Below are 25014 nucleotides of genomic sequence, written 5' to 3'. Positions count from 1 at the left end.
ATTTCTGGCTTCTACTGAACAACATTCCAACTAATGGTTAGCTATAATCCCTGGCAGTGGGATAATGAACCAAGTGACTTCCTTTTATTTATGTAAATCATTATGCTTGTTTGATATCTGCTGTCACTTTAGCTTTTTTTTTTCCCAAGCCCTCCATTTCATGGCTGTCCTTTTCTCTTTGTCTACAAGTCCACCCCATCATTGTATACCGCACCCTTTCATACTACAGGCTTTATTTACTTCTTGCTTCAGCTAATTTTAGGTATGAAGCTCTTTTTCATATTTGAAATGACATCACAACATGCATTAATTTAAAATTGGCCTTATTATTATTGTTCTTATTGTTGCTTGCGCTTCCTTCTTTTCACCCCGAAGCCACTTATCAATGGGTGTGATTCTCATATTCTTGACCTCTTAGAAAGGAAGGTCTAACTTCATATACTCAATGTTTCACCTAGGTATACTTCGACCTGAAACTTGTCTCCAAGCAATAGTACATCTATGCTGATAAGAAATGCAATACGGAGCCTCTTTCTGGGACCCGGCACCGCTCCCTGCCAGAATTCTTATCTTGATATTTCCAGATTTACCTAATCAAAGCCGAAAAATTTCAAATATGTTACTATTGCCCAAACCCCATGAAATTGGAAGCTTGATCATTTGTTTCTAGAAAAGAAACGTCAGCGTTCGTCATTCTACATTGTTCTTGCATCTCCAAACCTTCAGATCACCAAGTACAGTAAACATATTAGACATGATCACTGGATATGATGTTCTGGAGATCCCCTTTGCTTTTTAAGTATCTATTGAAGTCGAAACATCTTTGCAGCATGATTTTATTATTGCTTGATACATGGACTCGGCAGTTTTGCCTTTCCTACCTTTGTAAACAAGATGTTCAGGCTTAAAGCCTTCAGCTATTATGACCTGAGTTCTTGCAGTATTTGGCTTGTGCTGCCTGAGTCTGAGTTGTTCAATACAGATGGAATCTGGTTGGAAAGTTCACTATCAGCTGAAAACAGGTCGCCTGTAAACTTTTGCTACTATAGGTGCACATACTTGCTGATTAGCTTTGAAACAAGATCGTTTTCTTCTAACTGTTATAAGAGTTTACTTGCTTGTATCGATGCGCAGACAAGCACGATTGCACGCCTATTCTTTTCTTTACCACTCCTGTTTAATGGGAGATGGCACAATCACCGTGTGTAAATTCATCCTTTTTCACTGCAGGGCATAATATGATACAGTTATACCCTGTCATATTTCTACTAATTTGTGAGCTACAACAAACGGAGTGAAAATGTTCTTCCCCAAAATAAAAATTGATGTATAATAGTTGGTGTATTTTGTGAGCAAGTACTTGATTAGATTCCTCACAATGTTGACTCAAGAGCAAAATTCAATTCACAAGTCTGTTGCCTCTAGAACAAGTTTCTCATTTGAAAAATGTGACCCACCTGACTTGTGGTTAGTATTTTTGTAACTATATTTTTGCAACAGGTAAACATCAGGATGATAATCTTGTTCATCCAAAAGTTTTAGTTGAATTTTCTTATGGAATCATGCAAAGACCACTTTGTGACCATGGGGATGCCATGAACTTCTCTACAGAAGATACAACAGATTACCTTAGCATAGATTAAAGATAAATCATCATAATTTTCTATAATGAAACAAGTACAATAGTTTGCTGCAAAGGGGATGAACATAGAAGGGTTAAAGGTGAAAGATTAACACATTAGTTTAACTATTATAATAGTACGTTTTCTGTAATTTAGCTGGATTGTTATCGCAAATTGAATAATATCCTTCTAAGAGGAACCAAAACTGAGGGAATATAGTTGACCTGACATCACGGTAAATAATCCTTCAGATGTATGCGCAGTAAGCTCACATCAAACCAATAACAGACTTTTTGTGCTTTGGTAATAACGCAGTTCCCTCCCTGTATTTAAACATTGCATTTAATTATCTATCATTGTGCTGTAAATTCTCTACAATGATACTCACAAAAGTTAAAGAGCTTTTTATCCCCCTTCATCTGGGGTATAAATTAACATACACTTCTCATTTTACAAGCTTTGCAACCCATTTAACACGTCGATTTATGTATTCTACTATCGACCACAGGCTGCTTTTCCATAAATTTACTCCATCGCCGTGCATTGTCCTCTTGCAACATCTCATCATTGCATTAGCTTGCCATCTATACCACATTAGATGCTTAATCAGCTCTTACTGTATATCCTTATGTCCACTAAGAGCCTGCAAAAATATACCAAAATCTCTGGGTTATCATTGTGCCATCTTAACTCAAATTTGCAAGAGTTGCCATATAATGACCTTGATAAACCTGTTGGATCATATCATATGTTTAACTATTTAGGTATTTAGGTAATTGGGCCAATATCCATATTCGCTTATGTAACCCTCTTAATCTCTATTTAAGAGAGATTAGGGTTAGATAAAACAATAACTTTGTCTTTTCTATTTTCTCTACATGATATCAGAGCCAACTCCACCCTAGCAACCTCTCTCATCTTTCTAGATTCCGAGGCCGTTGAGGGGGTTTCGTATGGCCTTCGTGCTCCCCTCGGCAGTTTTGACAACATCTTTGGCTTCTACATCATGTGATTACTAATCTTTGTTGAACCTCGATAAAAAAGCCCTACAAAACCCTAATCTAGATTAAGTAGTTGTTTTGTTCTCATACGTAACAAGTTGGTCATACATAATATATATACTCCAACTTGAGAGGGAATGTTAGACAATATCGCACGTTTAACTATTTAGGTATTATTGGGCCAATATCCATATCCACTTAGGTAACCCTTCTAATCTCTATTGAACATAGATTAGGGTTAGATGAAATAATAACTTTGTCTTCTCTATTTTCTCCACAAAATCCAAAAGAACGGAGAAAATAAGTAAAAGAAAAGGAAAAAAGAAGTGTACCAAAGTTTTTCCAAGTATCTGCAAATCAAATCCCCTCAACAACTCTGATTCCAGCTTTCCGGTCCCATTCCTCAGGAGAAGCAGCATCATCCATTATCTGCTCTTGACCACGCCAAAGTATCTGCCACAGGAAAACAAGATCAACCCAAGATTTCTTTTCCTCTTAAACCAGAAAAAAGAAACTAAGGTTTCACATTACTTGGTCTATATACTACCACCATACATGAGTTCAAGCCAACTTATTATCTTTTAGACTATCAAAGTATGAACAGATGCATTATGAGCAAAACCAACCAAAAAACTAAATTACCTTATCGATGACACCAAACTCCTGAGCTTTCATCGAATCCATATAAAATGGTCTCCGCATCACCTTGGATACTTCTTCCACAGACTAATCAACAGTCTAATCAGATATTGGTTAAAAGTTGATGCTATGACCAGTATAAACTTATGTTTGTTTACACTTACATTTCCAGTGTGCTTTGCTAGAAGTTTAACAAGTGTGTCTCTGTTAGTTATAACCTGTAGAAAACATAGAACCCGACTTTCAGTAACACTGTTGTTCCTAACAAAAAACATTTAACAAGGAGATCATCAAGTCACGCTGACAAATAGAATTGACTGAGTAAAAGACTGGCAACTTGAGCAGGAAAGGAAAAAAAAGAAATATTACCTAAAACATCAATTCTATTACTTGTAAATAAGGTTTGAGACCGATGGATAGTATTGTGACTAGAATTATTTTCTTGAACAAAACTAAGAGCATGCTTGGGAAGTAGCACATTTTAACTTATAAGTGCATTTTCCTTGTGAGTCTTCAAGATCATGTTTGGTAAATGCTACTTTTTTCCCTTTTTTAACTTATAAGTAGGAAAAAAAATAAAGTTGGGATTTTCCAACTTATTTTCTTGGCACGTATAAGGAGGTTTACTTATTGATGGTAAAAATAAGTAATAAGTAACTTTAAAGTTTCATAAACTTAAGTATTAACCGAACATGCCCTAAGATGCCTGCTTTATGAGGAAGCAATAATCTGGTAACATATATCATGGATGAAAGTTCATACAACCAAGATTATGTGAAATGTCTATACTTTGTACAGGAATTATCTAATGCAATGCTTACCAACAAAGTCTATTTAAAGGAGAACAAGACTTCGTTACAGATCTTCCAAAATTTCAAACTCGTTATCAACTTGATCCAAACCCACATGATAAGAGTACCGAGGAGGGAAATAATTGGCCATTAAGCTAGAAGTCTGTTTAAAGGAGATTAAGGCAAGTTTTCAAATGAAAATTTGTCTCACTTGATAACGTGGAAAGAGCCATGGTCCATTATATGCAGATGAGAATAGAAACTGGTGGGAAGGATTTGTTATTGTCACAAAAAGATATCCAGTTATACATAATGCAATCCCAATGTTAGTGGAACTAAAATGAGGATTACACCAATTCCAAAATCAATGGTGAACGAATTCCAGTCAGACTGTTCCTGTTATCTTTGGATCTTTAAACAAAAGTAAAAAGATGTAGAAAGAAATTTCTTTACAGAAGTACTGGGTGTGGTGGTTTATTTTGAGAAACATTCGAGGAGGACCTATGTGATAAATTTATATTTTTCATTTCTAAAACATAAGTAAATCTAGCAGACTTGTAACTAAAAATGTTGGTGGATGTTGGCAAAAATGAGAAATGGAGCAGAAATGAGATATGTTGAAAGCAGTAATTGTAAAACAATGAAAAACGTCAGGAATGAATTGTAAAATGATGAAAAACAAGGTCAGGAATGAGGGAATTTTTCCAGACTGGAATCAGCAACAATTTTCCACTGGTGGATTGGAGGGTGTAGCTGCTCGTTGAGTCCTTGCCACTAAATGAAGTACTTTGGATGATGTGGAGATTTTAACAGAGAAGATGCAATGCGATTAAAAATGTGGCTGACGAAGAATCTGCAGGCAAAGACCCTGCTGGTTTTTTTGGATCAGGTCATGTTGCCTAATCGTAATGGGGTTGCACTGATTATCCCTCCTCTGCGCGCGTGCACTGTTGATTGGCAGAGGTCATTATTTTTGAAAGAAGACCCATATTTGATTCTCTTAGGTTTTTTCTAATGACTTGGGGTGGTAGATACTATATCATGTAGTTGGCTGATGAGAATATCTAGGTAACTGTGCTTTTATCTGATTGTATATTTGGATGGGAAGGACTTATTATCTATGTGAACAAACATTTAGTTTCTTTCAGTACAAAATTTCACTGGGATATCATGAACAGCCATATCATTACCAAGAAAAAAGGGCTCAGGAATAAACACAAGTAGCAATGCAGAAGTAGCATTAGCTAAAGGCTTAAGTGATAGACAACTGAATAGGATTCACAGAAACAGAAGGAAGATTCCACTAAGGCCGCGTGGTCTTGTTAGTTTCTTAAGGCTAGAAAAGATAGGGGCAGACCTAAATTAACTCGCCCAGAAACCATAAGCAAGAATTTGATGATTCTTATTTTGAATCTGGTTGATGCACGGTGTAAGAATAACCACCCCAACATGATAAAGATGGAAGATAAATGGTCAAATACCTTGCCCAATGAACAGATGCTTTAGTTTGAAATACATGGTTGATATTGTTCCTTCCGGATCCTTGGATACCATCAGGAACTTCCAGCTTATTAAACAAGATTCTTGATACCTTGTGAACTTAATTAATTTTGTTGATCACAACCATATAATAATCCAAGACCCTTGCTAGCTTTATGGAAATTTACCATGACCTTCAAAAATTGGGCAATTTATAACCTCCTACCCTAAGTCCTCTTCCTTCAACTTTCACCACTTAGATCTACATAGAGATTGTCAGAAATGTCATCATATTATTTATTTATTTATTTATTGAGTGGAAACGGTGGAGTCAAGAGCCATCATACTATGTCATTTTCAACAAGAAACAAATGATACACACCTACCAAATGGCAATTTTGAATGAAATATTTTTTCCTTAATATCAAAATTGAGGGGGTCAATTGACTCAGAAAATTTAAATCAGAGAAGAACTAACCTCTTTTGCTCGAATAAGAACATCACTTGCTGGCATCTGCCCAGATGACGGGACACGAGGCTGCTGAATCATGGCTGTAATCAAGACAAATTTTCACATGTTCAAGAATAATCGCCACCATGTAGATAATTAAAAATTTTATCATATTAATGCTCTTAAACAGAAATATACCTTTCGAATGAGGCATCATAAATCGTCTACCTTTCTTCCCAGCCGCCAGAAGTAAGCAGGCCTGGCCTATTGCAGCTCCAACAGCTACAGTCTGGATCTGAAGATAGAACAGAATCAGCATGAGTAATATGAAATATCAAAATGATTTATGTGGTTTTGAAATAGCAACAGAATTAGAGGGCATACATTTCTTTTCCAAGGCCAAGGAAAGGACCTTTGCCAAGGCCAAAGAAAGGACCAACTAGACTATTGGGTTTTAGGCAGTCCAAGGCCAAGGAAAGGACCTTTGCCAAGGCCAAAGAAAGGACCAACTAGACTATTGGGTTTTAGGCAGCCCCAATATCTGAGAAACACCTTTGCCAAGGCCAAAGAAAGGACCAACTAGACTATTGGGTTTTAGGCAGCCCCAATATCTGAGAAACATCTCCTATCTAATGGTGGTGCTTGAAGAGGCAATGATGAGCAAAGGCTGGGGTTTCATCCCAGCTCCAAGTATCAACATATCTTCTTCACCCATAATATCCAAACAGTTTTTACCCTAGCCTATCCATCCCATGGAGCCTGAGCCATTTTGGTTGAAACCTGAGTTTTATTTTAGTCAAAACTTAAAAGTATGAGTACAACTCCACCCTCATAGTGGTTCTTTATGTTGATAGATAAGAGGATGGTTCTAGATTAAAAGTATGAGTACAACTCCACCCTCATAGTGGTTCTTTATGTTGATAGATAAGAGGATGGTTCTAGATTTGTACTGTTTTAAACTCACTGCAACCTTTATGTTGATAGATAAGAGGATGGTTCTAGATTTGTACTGTTTTAAACTCACTGCAACCACTTGTTAGGTAGTTCAAGCATGACACTTTCCACTCAAATTATTCCAATTAATTTTCCCAAGGAACATTGCCAAGGCCACCCTGGATTAATCCTTAATAACTCGAGGTTTGTAAGGAACAGTTGTCTTGTCATCCATCAGTGCCACATAATAATTTAAAACTAAATATGGGAATTAGTGTTGAAGATAATCAATAGCAGGATGATCTTACCAGAATAAATCCACATTAGTAGATCAAAGGAGGAAATATGCATACTATGGTCAAAGGACAAATGGAAACAAACACTGGAACATCACAACATATTGCACTAAATCTAAGTTATGTAACAAGCTAAGATCCAAAATAAACTTGCAAATAATATATAAATGAAATTCAACCACCTCGTTCTTTAGCTGCATCATGGCATCGTATATAGCAAAACCCTCACTCTCCATTCCAACCTGAAAACATTAGAACAAACATCTCAAGATTCAATGGTTACAAATGAATTATAGATAATAACCTAATGGTAAAATTAGAAATAATAGTACCAAACACCTCACACCATTGAATTGTGATTACCCAACTATTTTATCCATAAAAGTTCAACTCTCTGAAGCAGAAGTATCTTTTATAACTTAAAACATTTCTATCACAATTTCGCAGCTAAATAAATCATGACTTCAACTAGAAACAAATGTAGTGGCATCCATGGGCATTAGCTTGTTTATTAATTTACCTATTTCTCTGGTAGTCAAGATCCACAATGAGCAAGTTCATGTGTAGTCTAGGAGTGCATTAGAATATGACTACCAGAGAAATCAGAGGCGGAAACAACGCAAGCATGCAAGATTTAATAACGGTGTCGCCACATTTGAATTCAACACACTTCTGAAAAGGTAGATTTATCAGGTAAGGGATGATTAAATTCCTTAAATCATATAGTCTAAAAGGAAAAAAACAAGAAAGATCACCATATATTCACATAATGAAATGGCACAAGCTCATGAAAGAAAAACACCAGGTAGTAAATCTGACATTTGTGGTGAAACTCAGATTCAATGCTACGATGCTATCTTAACCGGCCTTTATCAATGACTACTATTTGAATGAGTGCATCAATTACTAAAAGCAGAGGCGTAGTTGTGCACGGAGCTGCCCAGGACAAGAAAATGAAAATTTTTTTAATACCCCTCTGAGCCCTCTCTCGCCCTCGCCCGCGACCTTGTTGGAACTTGGATCCAAGCGCTTCGCCGACTGCCGATCCCAACTCCCAAGCTCTCCGACGACCGCCCCGACCAAATCTTCGCCGTCGCCGACGTCCTCCTCGCCTCCCAGAGCAAGCCCTCGACCACTTCCTCGCCATCATCGACGTCCTCCTCGACTCCCAGCGTCGCGTCAACAACCACCTCGACTGTCCGACGTCCTCCTCGCCTCCCAGAGCAAGCCCTCGACCGCTTGAGCCTCGATGTCGCTCCGACGACCGCCCCGACCAAATCCTCGTCGTCGCCGACTCACCGACATCCTCCTCACCACCCAGCACCGCGTCAACAACTACCTCGACTGGTACACCCTCAGCCCTCCTCCAGCTCCCTCACCCTCCCCCAAACCCTAGCCCTAACGATTCCAATAATTAATTACTCAAATGCCACTAACGAATAGATCTCTTTTCAAATAGATGGTTCCTTCCTTAATCTGATTGACTAATGGACCCGGTTAATTATTTTAGTTTATAGACTAAGATGTTATCTAGGTAGTCATTAGCAATTTCGATATCCTAATCATAATCTTTTAATATGCTTCTTAATGCATGAAATCTTTTAATATCCTAATCACAATATATTAAAATTTGAAGCTAAAATGTTTGGAAAGAGAATGAAAACTTTATTTTCATTTTATTCCAAAAAAGACATTTTTGGAGCCTCAAGCAAGAGACTGCCTACGGAGCCAACAGTTGATGATAAGAAGAAGAGCAACATCCTCCCAAAATTTAAAAGGTCAAGGATACAGTATCTTATGATCCAGGATTACGTCAAGCAATATGAAAATATCCATATAAAGAACAAGATGAGGTTCGACGTCGTTACATAGCAATAGGGCCATGCCAACCAAATCTCCGAGAATATCCAAGAAATGAAGACAGACGTAGCTTTCGACATGATTGGTTCAAGACTTATGCTTGGTTAGAATATTCTGAAACAACTGACCGTGCATATTGCTTTCCTTGTTTTCTTTTTGAGAGCAATTCCACCCAACAACATAAACAAGAAGCTTGGACTTCGAAAGGATTTAATAGTTGGAAGAGAGCTGGAGGAAAAGATAGTCATCTTCGAGTGCATGAAGGAGAAACATGATCAATACATTCATAAAATGTTTTAATGCTTGATGCTTTGAAAAAGTCATCTCAAAACATTAAGAAACATTTGACCTTACAAGATGAAGCTGAAATAAAGAAAAATCGTTTGCGTGTTGTCACTACGATTAATGCTACTCGTTGGCTAGCATGTCAAGGATGTGCTCTTCGAGGGCATGACGAATCTCTTGATTCAGCAAATCGTGGAAACTTTATTGAATTGCTTAAATATAGTGCAACTCTTAATGTGCAAGTTGCAGAGGTTATCTTAGAAAATGCTCCCGGGAATGCTAGTTATACTTCACCGATGGTTTAAATCAGATTATGGAAATTATGGGTGACTTAGTGAGGAAAAAGATTTGTAAAGAAATTGGTGATTTTAAGTTTTGTATTTTAGTTGATGAATCTCGAGATGAATCCAATTGTGAGCAAATGGCTATCGTGTTAAGATTTGTTGATGCATATGGTTTTATTAGAGAGGTTTTTTGATGTAATAGGGGTTGAAGACACTACCACACTAACTCTCGAAAAGATGTGTTCACTTATACTTGATTGTAACGGATTGCTTGTACAGAATATAAGAGGACAAGGTTATGATAAAGCTAGCAATATGCGAGGTGCATGGAGTGGGTTACAAAGTTTATTTTTGCAAGAATGTCCATATGCATACTATGTTCATTGCTTCCCACTGCTTACAACTTGCATTAGTTGCAGCATCAGGCGAATTATCTGGCATTGAGTTATTCTTTCAGATGTTGAATTGCATTGTGAATTTGGTTCGTGTTTCTCCTAAGCGGAATTAACTAAGAGCTGCACAAAGGGAAGAAGTTAAAAATTTAATAGAAATAGATGAATTACAAACAAGTACTGGAGGTAATCAGCAGACTACTTTGAGACGACCTACTCGTTAGGGCTCACACTATTCTTCTGCTTGTAGTTTGCTTGGTTTGTATAAACCCATGTGGAAAGTTTTTGGTATTATAAAGGCAGATGGGTTGAATAGAAAAATCCATGCAGAAGCTAGTGGTGGGTTTACTACAATTGTAATAATTCTAAGTTTTTAGATAAATATATATAAGGAAAAGTATAAGGACTTTTATGCAAAAGTTATTAAAGGGTTCTAATAGCAAAAAGAGCCTTATAAATACCCCACAAACCCTACCCAACTTCTGATTCCATCAGCCGTTTCTCTTCTTTCCCGTCTCTGTTCCGCGGCTTCCGCTTTGGCCTCTCTCAAAAAAAGAAAAAAGAAAAAAAAGAACCTGATTCCATCAGCCGTTTCTCTTCTTTCTCGTCTCTGTTCCGCGGCTTCCGCTTTGGCCTCTCTCAAAAAAAGAAAAAAGAAAAAAAAGAACCGGACAGCAACTTCAAGAGGGAGTGCGTACCTGGGAGGAAAGGTAGACAAACAAATCTAAGCTTTACCTTTATTTAATCCTCATCTTAACATCACTAATTAATTTTAGCAACATACCTACACGTTGCATAAATGGAGCAATCAAAATTGCTCTTTTGTCTCCTTGTGTGGATTAGTCATGATTTGTTAAAATAATTATTATGTCAAAGCTATAACAATTGAGGTACTAAGTTGTTGTTATACTATAGTCGTATTAAATGATTTGATATGTGTTATGTATTATAATTAGTGAGATGACTATATTGATGATTATTTTGTATGCCGTATTTAGGGATTCCACAAAATTCCGAGGAAGTATTGTAAGTAGTAGCTGGATTATCTTTGGATTTATAGTAAGTGGTGAATTTGTATATTATTCGCTGCGTATTTTTCATATAAAATTATATTGACTATATGTAAGTTTATTCCTGATGGATTATACCATTTGGATGGTTGCTTGCATACTAATTGTTGATTGGATGAATGCACGTGGTTATTTGGTATAAGCTTATGCTTATTTTCTCTATCAATTATTATGTATTTTCATATAGTAGGTTGAAATGCATATGTGGTTGATTGATTTCACTATTGGTTGGCCTTTGGTATTTTTGTATAACATACTTGGTTATATGAACTTTGTTCATTTTTTTTAAACATATGCATCTCGAGTCAATATAACGGTATATGTCGTATATAAGCAAGTTATTAAAACAGGGCTCAATGTGCCTCTATGAGGTTTTATTTTAGCGCTAAGAGCCCAAATTTGGGTCTCACCATTCCGGAACCACGGGCTTAATAATTGTGGGGTTTACCGAGTCAACCGGAGTATGAAGTGTTGACCGCATTGAGACGTAGTTTGTTTATTTCCATTTTATGATTTCTAAATTTCCTTAAATATTTACATCAAGTACTAGAGTTCATTGATGATTCTCTATCCCAGTAACTTTATTTTAGTTTTGCAAAACCAGTGTTTAATGTATGAATTTATCCACTTATTGAGTTGTGAACTCATTGTGTTGTTTTCATTCTTTTCAGAGACACGGGATTAGGTGGAATTGAGGATTTGCCAAATTCATAGAACGGAGCAAGGAATAAAATTCCAGGATTGTTATTATCTTTTAGGTGAAGGTTAAATAAAGTCTTGATGTTTAGTTGATGAATTGAGAGTCGTGTAATTACAAGATTTCTTTCCTTTAGGTCGAGTTTTATTTCAACTTGAGGAATATTTGTTCATATCAAGTTAAATGGATTAATGTTGATTTTTGGGATTACAGAGAATATTTATTGTTGGTTTTAGTTCAATGAAGAGATTATTTTGATGGTCTTTTAATGAATGCATATTTTGGAGGATTCATCACAAGTTTAGTCCGACTCCAATATTCTTTTTAGGTTTGGAATTTGGGGTCGTGACAGAATGGTATCAGAACCTAGGCTATAGGTCCTAGTTGATTTTGCAGATGATTAAGTAATGAAAGAAAAACATATTGGATTTTGATGCATAGAAATGAAAGTATTCATTTTGAAGTGTGATCGAGGACAACATGAACACTATTAGATCAAATTTCAGATATAGGAGTATATAAGCTTAGAACCATGGATCACGTAATCTCTTTAATTTTGTTGTCTTAAAGGTAAAAGACTTAGTCTGGGTAGTTTAAGGTATGACCAGTGTATGTATGTCATGAAAAATATTATTTGATTACTTATGCTTGTGATGAATATGTTATGAATTGATTTAATAAAGATTAATACGATGAATATTTTGTATTAAATATATTTGTTTCTGGTAATGTTAGATTGAGATGGCTCGTGGCAAGAGAGGCTCTAATGTTGCAACGAGGCGCTCTTCTCCTAGACTTGATGCTAATGCGGGGGTTACGCTACCTTCGAGTATACCCTAATCAAGTAGGCGTCCCCGGACTAGGGTTGGTGAAAATAATGATGCAGGTCAACAAAACATCGAGACCCCTAATGTTACAAATGAGGCTCCTGATGAGAATGTCAGGGGAAGATCAGGACCCAAAACTCGTGGGGGTATGGCTACCCGTACTACTAGGACTGCGAGAGGGATTACTGAAGCTCAGTGGGGTGTTGAAGGACTCGCCAGTTTTATTGAAATGCAGAGTGGTTTCATGGAGAGGCAAATGGAGATCCTTGAAAAGCAGTCAGAGGCAACTGAGAAGCTAAGCGAAGCACTAAATACACAAAAGAAGACTAAACCTATTGATAGTGACTTTGAAAAGTTTAAGAAGATGTCTCCACCATCTTTTCAGGGAGGTTCTGATCCAACAGTGGCACAAGAATGGCTGAAGAAAATGGATAAGTACTTCAGAACCTTGGGATGTTCAAAGGAGCAAAAAGTTATTTATGCTACCTTTATGCTAGAGTGAGATGCAGAGATCTGGTGGGAAACTAAGGAGGCCAGTTTATCACTTGAGGGGTAGGATATTCCTTGGAGCAGATTTGTTAAATTATTCAGGGAGAAATATTTTCCCTTGTATGTCCGATCTCGCAAGAAGAGGAAACTTATGGATTTGTAGCAGGGTGACATGACAGTGGAAGAATATAAAGCTAAGTTTAATGAATTATCTCGATATGCACCTGAGCTAGTTGTAGAAGAATTTGATAAGATTGAGATGTTTGAGAATGGGCTGAGGTCCGAAATCCATCAGAAGGTCACAGTGGTCATGTCAAAGACTTTTGAGGAGGCAGTGGAGCGAGCAAAAAGGACTGAAAAAGCTAGTACGGGAGAAAAGATTGCAGATGAACCAAACAAGAACTGGGATCAGAAGAAGCGGATAAGGGACGAGAGTAATCAAAAAGATAAGTCAACTTTTAAGCCTTTTAAGAAGCCAGCATTTCGAGGGTCAGGAGCTCCAGTGTAGAGATCGGGGCAATTTGTGCAGAGGACAGATCCTCCTATTCAGAGACATGATGGACAGTGTTATAAATGCGACAAAAATCACAAAGGCCGTGTTTGTTCTTTATTCCGAGGTTGTTTTGAGTGTGGCCAACAGGACCATATTATGAGAGATTGTCTAGCAAAGAAGGGACCCAAGACTGATGATCAGAAAGTGAAGCCTACACCTAGTAATGGTCAAAAATCTAAGGCTCAAGGGAGAGTATTTGCTTTGACGAAACATGATGCTCTCGCATCTAACTCTGTTGTTACAGGTGCACTCGTTATTTCCTCTATGCTCGCACATGTGTTGTTTGATTCTGGTTCTTGTCATTCATTTATATTTCATAGTTTTGCTAGTAAGTTGGGCAAAACTCCAGAATTTTTAGAATCTGAACTATCAGTTTCCACCCCATCTGGCGATTGTATGATTACTAATCACATCTTTAAGGGATGTAAAGTTGTAGTGGGAGATCGAACAATGCTTGCGAATCTTGTGTTACTTGATATTCATGATTTTGATGTTATTCTTGGAATGGATTGGCTCTCTACTTAGTGTTACTTGATATTCATGATTTTGATGTTATTCTTGGAATGGATTGGCTCTCTACTTATCATGCATATCTAGATTGTTTTCAGAAGCGATTTTGATGTTATTCTTGGAATGGATTGGCTCTCTACTTATCATGCATATCTAGATTGTTTTCAGAAGCGTGTTTTATTCAGAATTCCTGGGGAGTCCGAGTTTTGTTTCGAGGGGACGGGTGTTAGTGTACCTCCATGTGTTATTTCAGATATGCGAGCTTGTAGACTTCTAAGAAAAGGTTGTCAGGATTATCTTGCTAGTGTAGTTTGTACCGAGAAGAAGTCATTTTGGATGAAATTCCAATTGTTCGAGAATACCCTGAGGTTTTTCCTGAAGACTTGCCAGGGCTACCACCTGACTGGGAGATTAAGTTTGCTATTGATTTAATTCCAAGAACATGGCTAATCTCAAAAGCACCTTATCGAATGGCACCAGTAGAGATGAGAGAGTTGAAGACTCAATTGCAGGAGTTGTTAGATAAGGGCTTCATCAAGCCGAGTGTATCTCCTTGGGGTGCTCCAGTACTTTTTGTGAAGAAGAAAGATGAGAGTATGAGACTTTGTATAGATTACCGAGAATTGAACAAGGTGACTGTAAAGAACAAATATCTTTTGCCTCGGATTGATGACTTATTTGATTAATTGAAGGGCGTCCAGGTGTTCTCAAAGATTGACCTTTGGTCTGGTTATCACCAGCTCAAGATTAAGCCTGAAGATGTGTCGAAGACTGCATTTAGAACAAGATATGTGGTCTGGTTATCACCAGCTCAAGATTAAGCCTGAAGATGTGTCGAAGACTGCATTTAGAACAAGATATGGACACTATGAATTCTTGGTGAAAGATTAAGCCTGAAGATGTGTCGAAGACTGCATTTAGAACAAGATATGGACACTATGAATTCTTGGTGACGCCATTTGGATTGACAAATGCTGCTTTTATGGACTTGATGAATATGGTGTTCAGGTCTTATCTTGACCACTTTGTAGTTGTTTTTATTGATAACATTTTGGTCTATTCTAGAAACCGGGAGGAACATGAAGAACACTTGAGAACTATTTTGCAATTACTTTTGGAACATAAATTGTATGCAAAATTGAAGAAGTGTGAATTCTGGTTGGATAGTGTCTCATTCTTGGGGCATGTTATTTCTAAAGAAGGGGTGTCGGTTGATCCTTCAAAGATAGAGGCAATTGTTGATTGGAAGAGACCTAGCACCGTGTCCGAGATACGAAGCTTCCTGGGATTAGCTGGTTACTATAGAAGATTTATTGAGGGATTTTCCCGCATCGCAACACCTTTGACTCGATTGACTCAGAAAGGGGTCAAGTTTCACTGGATAGAGAAGTGTGAACAGAGCTACCAGGAGTTGAATGATCGATTAGTGTGCTCTTATACTCACGATTCCTTCTGGATCAGGTGGATTTGTGATATACAGTGATGCTTCTCATATTACCCTTGGTTGTGTTCTTATGCAGAATGAGAAAGTAGTAGCATATGCATCCAGACAACTTAAACCTTATGAAAAGAACTACCCAACACATGATTTGGAGTTAGCTGCTATTATCTTTGCATTAAAAATTTGGCGGCACTATTTGTACGGGGAGACTTGTGACATCTACACAGATCATAAAAGCCTTAAATAAATTTTCACACTTAAGGAGTTAAATATGAGACAAAGGCGATAGTTGGAGCTAATAAAGGATTATGACCTTAATATTCATTATCATCCTGATAAGGCAAATGCGGTTAGCTGATGCTTTAAGTAGGAAATCCAATGCTAGTGTTGCCACTTTGATCACAAGTCAGAAGCATATGCTGGAGGACTTGAGGAGACTTGATATTGATATTCGACTTCGAGGATCTGGAGTGATGTTTGCTCATCTTAAAATTCAGCTTGCTTTGATTGACAGGCTTGTGGCTGCACAAAGTAATGATCCGGTTCTTGTAAAAATTAAAGCAGATGTGGAACAGGGACTTCAACATGATTTTGTAGTTCATGATGGAGCTTTGAGATTTAAAAACCGCTTATGTATACCTAATAATCCGGAGTTGAAGAAAGAAGTCCTAGAGAAGACGCATTGTTCGGCGTATACAATTCATCCTGGATCAACGAACATGTATAGAGATTTACGAGAAACATTTTGGTGGAATGACATAAAACGGGATATTGCAGAATTTGTGTCTAGGTGTTTGGTATGCCAACAAGTCAAGATTGAACATCAGAAGCCTGACGGACTACTTCAGCCTCTTCTAATTCCTATGTGGAAGTGGGAAGAGGTAACAATGGATTTTGTGACTGGTTTTCCTAGGAGTCAGAGTGGTAATGACAGTATATGGGTGATTGTTGATCGGCTTACTAAATCGGCTTATTTCTTACCTTGTAAAATTACTCATTCTCTCGAGAAGCTTGCTGAATTATATGTTAAGGAGATTGTGAGATTGCATGGGATACCAATGACTATTATATCAGATAGAGATTCGAGATTTCGTTCTAGATTTTGGCAAGGTCTGAATAATGCCTCGGGAACACAATTGGGTTTTAGCACATCTTATCATCCGCAGACGGACAGCGCAATCGAAGAGGACTATTCAGACATTGGAAGATATGCTTCGTGCTTGTGTTTTGGATTTGAAGGGTAGCTAGGAAAAACATTTACCTTTGGTGGAGTTTGCATATAACAATAGCTATCACTCCAGTATTGATATATCCCATTATGAAACATTGTATGGTAGGAGATATAGATCACCTATTTGTTGGGATCAAGTAGGAGAAAGAATGTTGCTCGGTCCTGAGATGGTGCAGATTACTACTGAGAAGATTCAACGGATACTTGAGAGGCTTCGTATAGCTCAAAGCAGACAGAAGAGCTATGCTGATAATAGAAGAAGAAAGTTAGAGTTTGAAGTCGGCGATCATATTTTCCTTAAAGTATCACCTACTAAAGGAGTGATGAGATTTGGAAGAAAAGGCAAGTTAAGTCCGAGATATATTGGACCTTTTGAGATTTTAGAGAGGGTTGTAGTTATAGCATACAAAATTGTATTGCCTCCAGAGCTGGCTAAAATTCATAATATTTTTCATGTATCAATGCTGAGGAAGTGTGTATTTGATCCGAGTCATGTATTGAATTATGAGCCTCTTGGGATCAGGGAAGATTTGACATATTCAGAGCAAGGTTGCTGATAGCGGATCGCGACGCGTCGCGGCGAGGTACCGCTAAGGCTATATCGGGCTATTGCGGCGAAATCGCGGCAAATTATACATAGTCAAATAGCGGTCAAATTTAAATATATTTAAATATCCTAAATAATAAGAAAATTCAAAAAAAATCTAAAAATTCAATTAGTTATAAATTTCTTGTATTATCAATAAATAACAATTAATAAGCTTGTTGTATGAATGAAACTATGAAGAAATTTAAGAAATATAGTATCATAATATGTGTGATAGCGGATTTAGCGGGTTTAGCCGCTTTTAACAACAAAAATCCGCTTTTAACCGCGAAAATCCGCTTTTAACCGCGAAAACCCGCTTTTAACCCGCTAAAATCCGCTTTTACGCGCTATTCAAATGAATAGCGGATTTTTTCGCCTAAGCCAACCGCGAAACCCTTACGCGTAGCGCTGAAGGGCCGCGACCGCTATTCGCGCCGCTATAGCCCCGCTATTGGCCGCTATTTACCGCTGAAGGGCCGCGACCGCTATTCGCGCCGCTATAGCCCCGCTATTGGCCGCTATTTACAACACTGATTCAGAGTATCCAGTTAGAATTTTGGACTGAAAGGAGCAAGCTTTGAGGTCAAGAATTGTTAAGCTAGTGAAGATTTTATGGAAAAATCATTCAACTGAAGAAGCTACTTGGGAGCACGAAGATGAGATGAAGGGAAAATATCCTAATTTATTTGAAGACTCGGGTATGTCCAAGTTTTGAGGATAAAACTTCTATTAAGAGGGGTAGCATGTAATAATTCTAAGTTTTTAGATAAATATATATAAGGAAAAGTATAAGAACTTTTATGCAAAAGTTATTAGAGGGTTCTAATAGCAAAAAGGGCCTTTATAAATACCCCACAAACCCTACCCAACTCCCGAGTCCATCAGCCGCTTCTCTTCTTTCCCGTCTCTGTTCCGCGGCTTCCGCTTTGGCCTCTCTCAAAAAAAAAAAAAACCAAACAACTTCAAGAGGGAGTGCGTACCTGGGAGGAAAGGTAGACAAACAAATCCAAGCTTTACCTTTATTTAATCCTCATCTTAACATCACTAATTAATTTTAGCAACATACCTACACGTTGCATAAATGGAGCAATCAAAATTGCTCTTTTGTCTCCTTGTGTGGATCAGTCATGATTTGTTACAAAAAAAATTTATGTCAAAGCTATAACAATTGAGGTACTAAGTTGTTATACTATAGTCGTATTAAATGATTTGATGTGTTATGTATTATAATTAGTGAGATGACTATATTGATGATTATTTTGTATGTCGTATTTAGGGATTTCACAAAATTCCGAGGAAGTATTGTGAGGAGTAGCTGGATTATCTTCGGATTTATAGTAAGTGGTGAATCTGCATATTATTCGTTGTGTATTTTTCATATAAAATTATATTGACTATATGTAAGTTTGTTCCTGATGGATTATACCCTTTGTATGGTTACTTGCATACTAATTGTTGATTGGATGAATGCACGTGGTTATTTGGTATAAGCTTATGCTTATTTTCTCTGTCAATTATTATGTATTTTCATATAGTAGTAGGTTGAGATGCATATATGGTTGATTGATTTCACTATTGGTTGGCCTTTGGCGTTTTTGTATAACATACTTGGTTATATGAACTTTGTTCATTTTTCTTTTTTTAAACATATGCATCTCGAGTCAATATACCGGTATATGTCGTATATAAGCAAGTTATTAAAACAAGGCTCAATGTGCCTCTATGAGGTTTTATTTTAGCGCTAAGAGCCCAAATTTAGGTCTCACCATCCCGGAACCACGGGCTTAATAATTGTGGGGTTTACCGAGTCAACCGGAGTATGAATTGTTGACCGCATTGAGACGTAGTTTGCTTATTTTCATTTTATGATTTCTAAATTTCCTTAAATATTTACATCAAGTACTAGAGTTCATTGATGATTCTCTATCATTCTTATATTTTTGTTTATCTCTTATCGAAATATTTTAGTTTTGCAAAACCAGTGTATAATGTATGAATTTATCCACTTATTGAGTTGTGAACTCATTGTGTTGTTTTCATTCTTTTCAGAGACACGGGATTAGGTGGAATTGAGGATTTGCCAAATTCATAGAACGGAGCAAGGAATAAAATTTCAGGATTGTTATTATCTTTTAGGTGAAGGTTAAATAAAGTATTGATGTTTAGTTGATGAATTGAGAGTCGTGTAATTACGAGATTTTTTTCCTTTAGGTCGAGTTTTATTTAAACTTGAGGAATACTTGTTCATATCAAGTTAATTGGATTAATGTTGATTTTTGGGATTATAGAGAATATTTATTATTGGTTTTAGTTCAATGAAGAGATTATTTTGATGGTCTTTTAATGAATGCATATTTTGGAGGATTCATCACAGGTTTAGTCCGGCTCCAATATTCTTTTTAGGTTTGGAATTTGGGATCGTGACAACAATGGGTTCATTTGACTTTGTTTTTAACTTACACTTAATGGTTGAAATAATGGGAATAACAGAAGTACTTTGTCAATCGCTGAAAAGAAAAGATCAAGATATTTTAACTGGTATGGATTCTATCTCTATCACAAAAACTCTTCTCTGTGAGTTGAAAAGTGATCACAAATGGCAAATTTTTACAGTTTGTAGTATCCTTTTGTATGAAACATGAAATTGATATACCCGATATGAGTTCTCGTTATGTGAAGGGCACATGTCGTTCTTGTCAGCAGAGTGATGAAATTACAATTGAGCATCTTTATCGCTTTGATATATTATATGAAGTTGTTAACACACAAGTGATGGGGTTATGTGAAAGATTCTCCGATAGAGCAATAGAACTTCTAAATCTTAGCTCTGCTTTGGATCCATAAGATTCTTTCAAATCATTTAAAGTTGATGACCTTTGCATGCTTGCGAAGAAATATTATCCCCAAGATTTCAGTGAAATGGAGATTAATTATTAGCTGAGGCATCAATTGCAACATTATGAGCATGATATGCGGTGTGATACTGATTTTCAAAATATTACTACACTCACAGGATTATGCCAAAAGTTGGTAAGTAAAGGAAAATCCAAAAGATATCCTCTTATTGATAGGTTGATTCGGCTCGTGTTGACTCTTCCTGTTTCGATTGCAAGCGTGGAAAGTGCATTTTCGACAATAAAACTCATAACAACATCATTGCACAACAAGATGGAAGATAAATTGCTTGCTAATAACATAATACTTTATATTGAAAAAGAAATTACTTCCAACCTCGACATAGAAGAAATGGTAGAGGAGTTTGATTCACGACATACTCATAGAGCTCGACTTAGATACTTTTGTTTCTGGTGTATCTCATATTTTGAATGTGTATGATACAACTGTCTTTTTTATCAATATCTAATCAAAGCACTCTTAGTTTGTTTATTATTATTTTTTTGATTTGTTATTTTTTCGCGCAGGGCAAAAAAAAATTCCTGGCTACACCACTGACTAAAAGCATTTCATATAACATCAAGGATCCTATACGTACAATACTAACAATGTCATCCACATGAAGTTCTCACTATGCTACATTTGCCAGCAGCTAGAAAAACACATGCTGATCTAAATCAGAACCTTGAGCAAGAGCAAGGAAATAATATAACATTTAGCAGTATCCATTTCTTTGCTCCATCTGCCACGAGTTTTTTTGCAGAATCATACATATTTACTCATTCCATACTAGTAAGAACATACTGTTGACATAGGCTTCAACGCTGAAACTAACCTTTTCAGTGTTTCTAAAAACATAGTACTCAAAATGATCAGTATCCATGAAAGATTTTGTTGTTTATTTAACATCTGAAATTAACTAGTGAGTTCACACTGGAAAAGGTTCATGAAAGTATGAGAAACCAAATAATTAAATCCCAGAGACTGTTAGGTACTATTTTCTAATTATGGAGAACCAAAGGACAGTTTGCAACTTTGATACCAGTATATGTATATCTGAAGAGGGTAAATGAGTAACAAGCAGCTGCAGGAAGACACAAAATTCTAAATCTAGACTACAAAGTTCTGCAAAACATTAATCAAGCGCATCCAAATCCATTGACCTCGAATCAATGCTAGATGTCTACTGAAGATTAACATATTTTTCAGAAGCACTCTTGATGCAGGACAGAAATTTCCAGCCTTCTTAGTCATGTCCATTACAACCAGTTTTTTAGCCATACCTATCCGAACACATTAAATTTTTTTTTTATCTCCTCTACAACTTTCTGAGAACACAAATGGAAAGCCGACATCATAAATCTAACACCATTGCATCTAGATTGTGAAACAATGCAGGAAAATTTTGCTTTTGGACAAAATTGATGAACATATATCTACACTTAAAAAAGAGTACTTATGCAAAAGTCAAAACTCAATGATACTTAAGGAATACATGGTGTTTATTGCTTATGAATGAATCTTTGACAAATGGTAAGAACAAAATAGGGCAAATTGCACAAAACTACCAGGAAGTTTAAGGCGTATTCTTAAAACTAAAACTACAATGGCTTACTTGTTGGAGAAAAATACCATAAATTTCTTTCACTAAACTACCATGCCTGGTGGTCGTCATGATAAGTTGTCATGTGCCTTGCAAGTTGCATGTTTTAGAAAAATTTGCCATGAGTACATTCAGCTAGTTTCAAATTAATACCACGAACTTACAGGTGAAATCACAAAACTATCATGAACTATATTTCGTTGTTTTTTTAAATACCAGAAATTTTCAGTGTTCTGCTGAAAAACATGTCCGCTGTCAAAATGTTCTACATTCCGTCCAAAAATTTCCAACCTTGATTTCAAACTCAAATGATCTTTAGTTGTATGCAGTTTAAGGTATAATGTGTTTCTTTCAGTCGAGATTTGGGGAACATGGCAAGGGGGTAATCACATTAGCAAAGTCTCCGTTAAGAAGACACATTTAGTTGTTTACAGTTCTAAGGTACAATGCGTTATAGTAAGAGGTGTTGGCATCAATTTCCAGGTTAAATTTTTTTTATGTAATTTGAATGATTATGGTATTTTCTGCTTCAAAATAATAATAATAATAATAATTAATAAATAAACAACCCCTCCCCCTCCCCGCAAAGTTCATTGTAGTCTTGTGAAAAATCACCTAATAAAAGAAGGAAGACATTCAAATGAAAGCTAAATATCACAAAAAACATAAATACCAAGCGGGTAAAAATCTTAGCTAAATCTTAGAACCCATGAAACCATCATGAAGCTTATGTATGATCATAGTTAACATGTAATGCTTTTAGCAAAGGAAGCTAACTACAATCTAATTATAAACACGAAAAATCGAGATGAAATAAACCAGCCCACTTACAGTTTCACCATCATCACGAGTTGTTCCAGTAGAATTGATATATAGATATATCGGTTGCTTTGGGTCCATCCATTGCAGGTACATCAACTCTGCAATTACAAGCTCTGTGACAGCTGGCACCAACTAGTGGTCCCGAGAAAAAAAAAGTCAGGTAAACTTTCTGAGCACGATTAGACTTCAAGATAAACTTTCTAAGCATGATTAAAATGCAAGATCAATCATATAGCTAAATATGTGTTGGGGAAACTTTCTTTTAAGAAAGGAGATGAGCAAGAAAATTTCCTTCCAATATGAAACAGTCCGCTATAACTCATAAGTAACAACCACCAAACTGGTTTGAGATTTGTTCTTATTGCCACAACAGAGAATTATATTTATGTAAAAACAAAAAAGTGCAACATCCATTACTGGCTTCCCCAACAAGAGTTGATTAAACACACAGATTCTGGATAAATTTTCTAGAATGAAGACCATACTTGGAGGCTCATGGCTTCCCAACAGGAGTTAATTAAAATTAAAACACATAGATTGTGGATAAATTTTCTTGAACAAAGACCATACTTTGAGGCTCATGGCCAAAAATCACACACTAAAATAGGCACCATGCTCAAGTACCAAACTCAGATCAAGATTAATTCCATATTTGCTAGGGAAAAGTTAAACAAACCCTTGAATCAATATCTATCTATTACGTACACTTTTCAAAATCATCTCTTAACTCAATATTTGCTTTATTCCATATTTGCTTTATTTCATATTTACTTGGGAAAAGCTCGACAAACCCTTGAATCAATATGTACCTATTCACGTGCACTTTTCAAATCATCTCTCAACTTAGAGAAAACCACATTTGATACGTTAAAATCTTTTTTCTTTATAGCAGGAAAGACGGGAATAGATTAGGAAAACATTTTCCTTGTGAAACATGTTAAACCTCTCTAAAATAACAACCTCAAGAATTACAAGCTCTCCTACATCCTCATGATATTCCTAAGGAAAAAAGTAACCCTTTCACCTAATAATTGCATTTTTCACGAATTGGATTATTTATCCCCTCAAGAGTAACAATGAAAGGTTTCTCATTCTTCTAATTAGTAATCTTAACCTTCTAGTCTTAATAAACTCTTGAATCAAATTATGCTGGAATTCAAAACACAAAACAAAATTGAAGTAGGTTGAGACACTCACTGGCATGCCAATGTAGACGATACGTCCATGAAGAAGTAAAGATGGCAGGTCTGGGGGAGGCTTTCTTGGCCTGTGCTCATTATAAGAAACAGATCGTTCCACCTGAGTGAGATAACTAATAAGTGAAAACATAGACCTACTGAATCCTGTGTAATATTTTAAAAAAAATTAATAGGTATTCCTTCAAATAAAAAACCAAGCTAAGAAAACCATATGACAACATACTGTGGAAGTTGGACAAAACTCGAGTACAAAACCATGATAGGAATCTACAACCACAAGCTGTTAGGGTCCATTTAGTCCCACATAGACTAGACGTGGATTCAACTATGGTCTATGGGTTTACAAGGGACTTGAGTTTCCTCCCTCTAGGGGTGGTATTAAATCCAACCGGCAACCCCATCTTCCTAGTTGCACCAGAGCAGAACAGGTCGTTATGCCTGTATTACATTGTTCGCCCGGGACTACTCTAGAGTAAAGCCAAAGGCGTGACAGCAGGATTTCAGTGGTCAACTGGTGTGTCACCCGGATTTCAATGCTCGACTGGTACTGTGGAAGTGTGGTTGTATGCTAAGGTTCACTTAGTCTCACAATGTCTTAGTGGGAAATCTCATTATCCCAAAGATTCATATGGAATAGTCAATTGTAATGTTATGTTATAGGAATCTACTGCCAGAGGAAATCAAGATAGCGCTCTAATTACTGTTACCTCTTGAGACATAGATATCTATTCGAATGCAAACCAGAATTTTGAAGCATCTTAGTTTTGTGTTCAGTTTGAGATGGAAGTAAACTAATGGCTCAGCTTCTTCTCGAAAAGCCAAAAATACCCATCAACAAAAACACCCCAAAACTAACAGATTTCACCCAAACATCTCTGCTTTCCTCTCATTCTCAACAACTACTTACCTGGGCAGGCGAGGCCATGAGCTTAGGGCTATCAAAGAGGTCAAGAAAAGGAGGAATCTCAGAATTCGACGACGACGGCATCGCTACAAGATCTGGATTTGCCGCGGCGATGGAAGCGAGCTTGGATAGAAAAGGGTCTTTAGGGTTT

The 25014-nt window shown here is 36.7% G+C and overlaps 1 protein-coding gene and 1 long non-coding RNA gene across 2 annotated transcripts; both read right to left on the bottom strand.

The window, feature by feature from the left end:
• LOC109848406 (ATP-dependent Clp protease proteolytic subunit-related protein 3, chloroplastic-like) lies at window positions 1922-25008 on the bottom strand. The gene is made up of 10 exons (XM_020417877.1): window positions 24867-25008; window positions 23958-24059; window positions 22770-22892; window positions 7395-7454; window positions 6182-6278; window positions 6011-6084; window positions 3427-3480; window positions 3266-3349; window positions 2956-3076; window positions 1922-2265 (listed from the first exon to the last, which is right to left on the bottom strand). Exons 1-9 carry the CDS (start codon window positions 24945-24947, stop codon window positions 2981-2983), a joined length of 771 nt encoding a protein of 256 aa, XP_020273466.1. The 5' UTR covers window positions 24948-25008; the 3' UTR covers window positions 1922-2265; window positions 2956-2980.
• Window positions 6285-7385, bottom strand: LOC109848407. Its single transcript, XR_002248781.1, has 3 exons — window positions 6954-7385; window positions 6536-6823; window positions 6285-6395 (listed from the first exon to the last, which is right to left on the bottom strand). It is a non-coding gene; the product is annotated as an uncharacterized LOC109848407 (long non-coding RNA).

The sequence above is a fragment of the Asparagus officinalis genome, chromosome 7 (assembly GCF_001876935.1).
Source record: "Asparagus officinalis chromosome 7, Aspof.V1, whole genome shotgun sequence".
Classification (NCBI taxonomy): domain Eukaryota; kingdom Viridiplantae; phylum Streptophyta; class Magnoliopsida; order Asparagales; family Asparagaceae; genus Asparagus; species Asparagus officinalis.
This window is presented reverse-complemented; position numbering and strand designations above follow the sequence as displayed.

Bases quoted from the DNA above. Each gene is read 5' to 3' on its own strand.
- LOC109848406 (XM_020417877.1), bottom strand. From the start codon at position 24,947: ATGCCGTCGTCGTCGAATTCTGAGATTCCTCCTTTTCTTGACCTCTTT. The intron at 6,279-7,394 runs GTGGTTGAATTT...TTCTATCTTCAG, and splicing joins TGATGCAGCTAAAGAACGAG to ATCCAGACTGTAGCTGTTGG. The intron at 6,085-6,181 runs GTATATTTCTGT...TCTTGATTACAG, and splicing joins TATGATGCCTCATTCGAAAG to CCATGATTCAGCAGCCTCGT.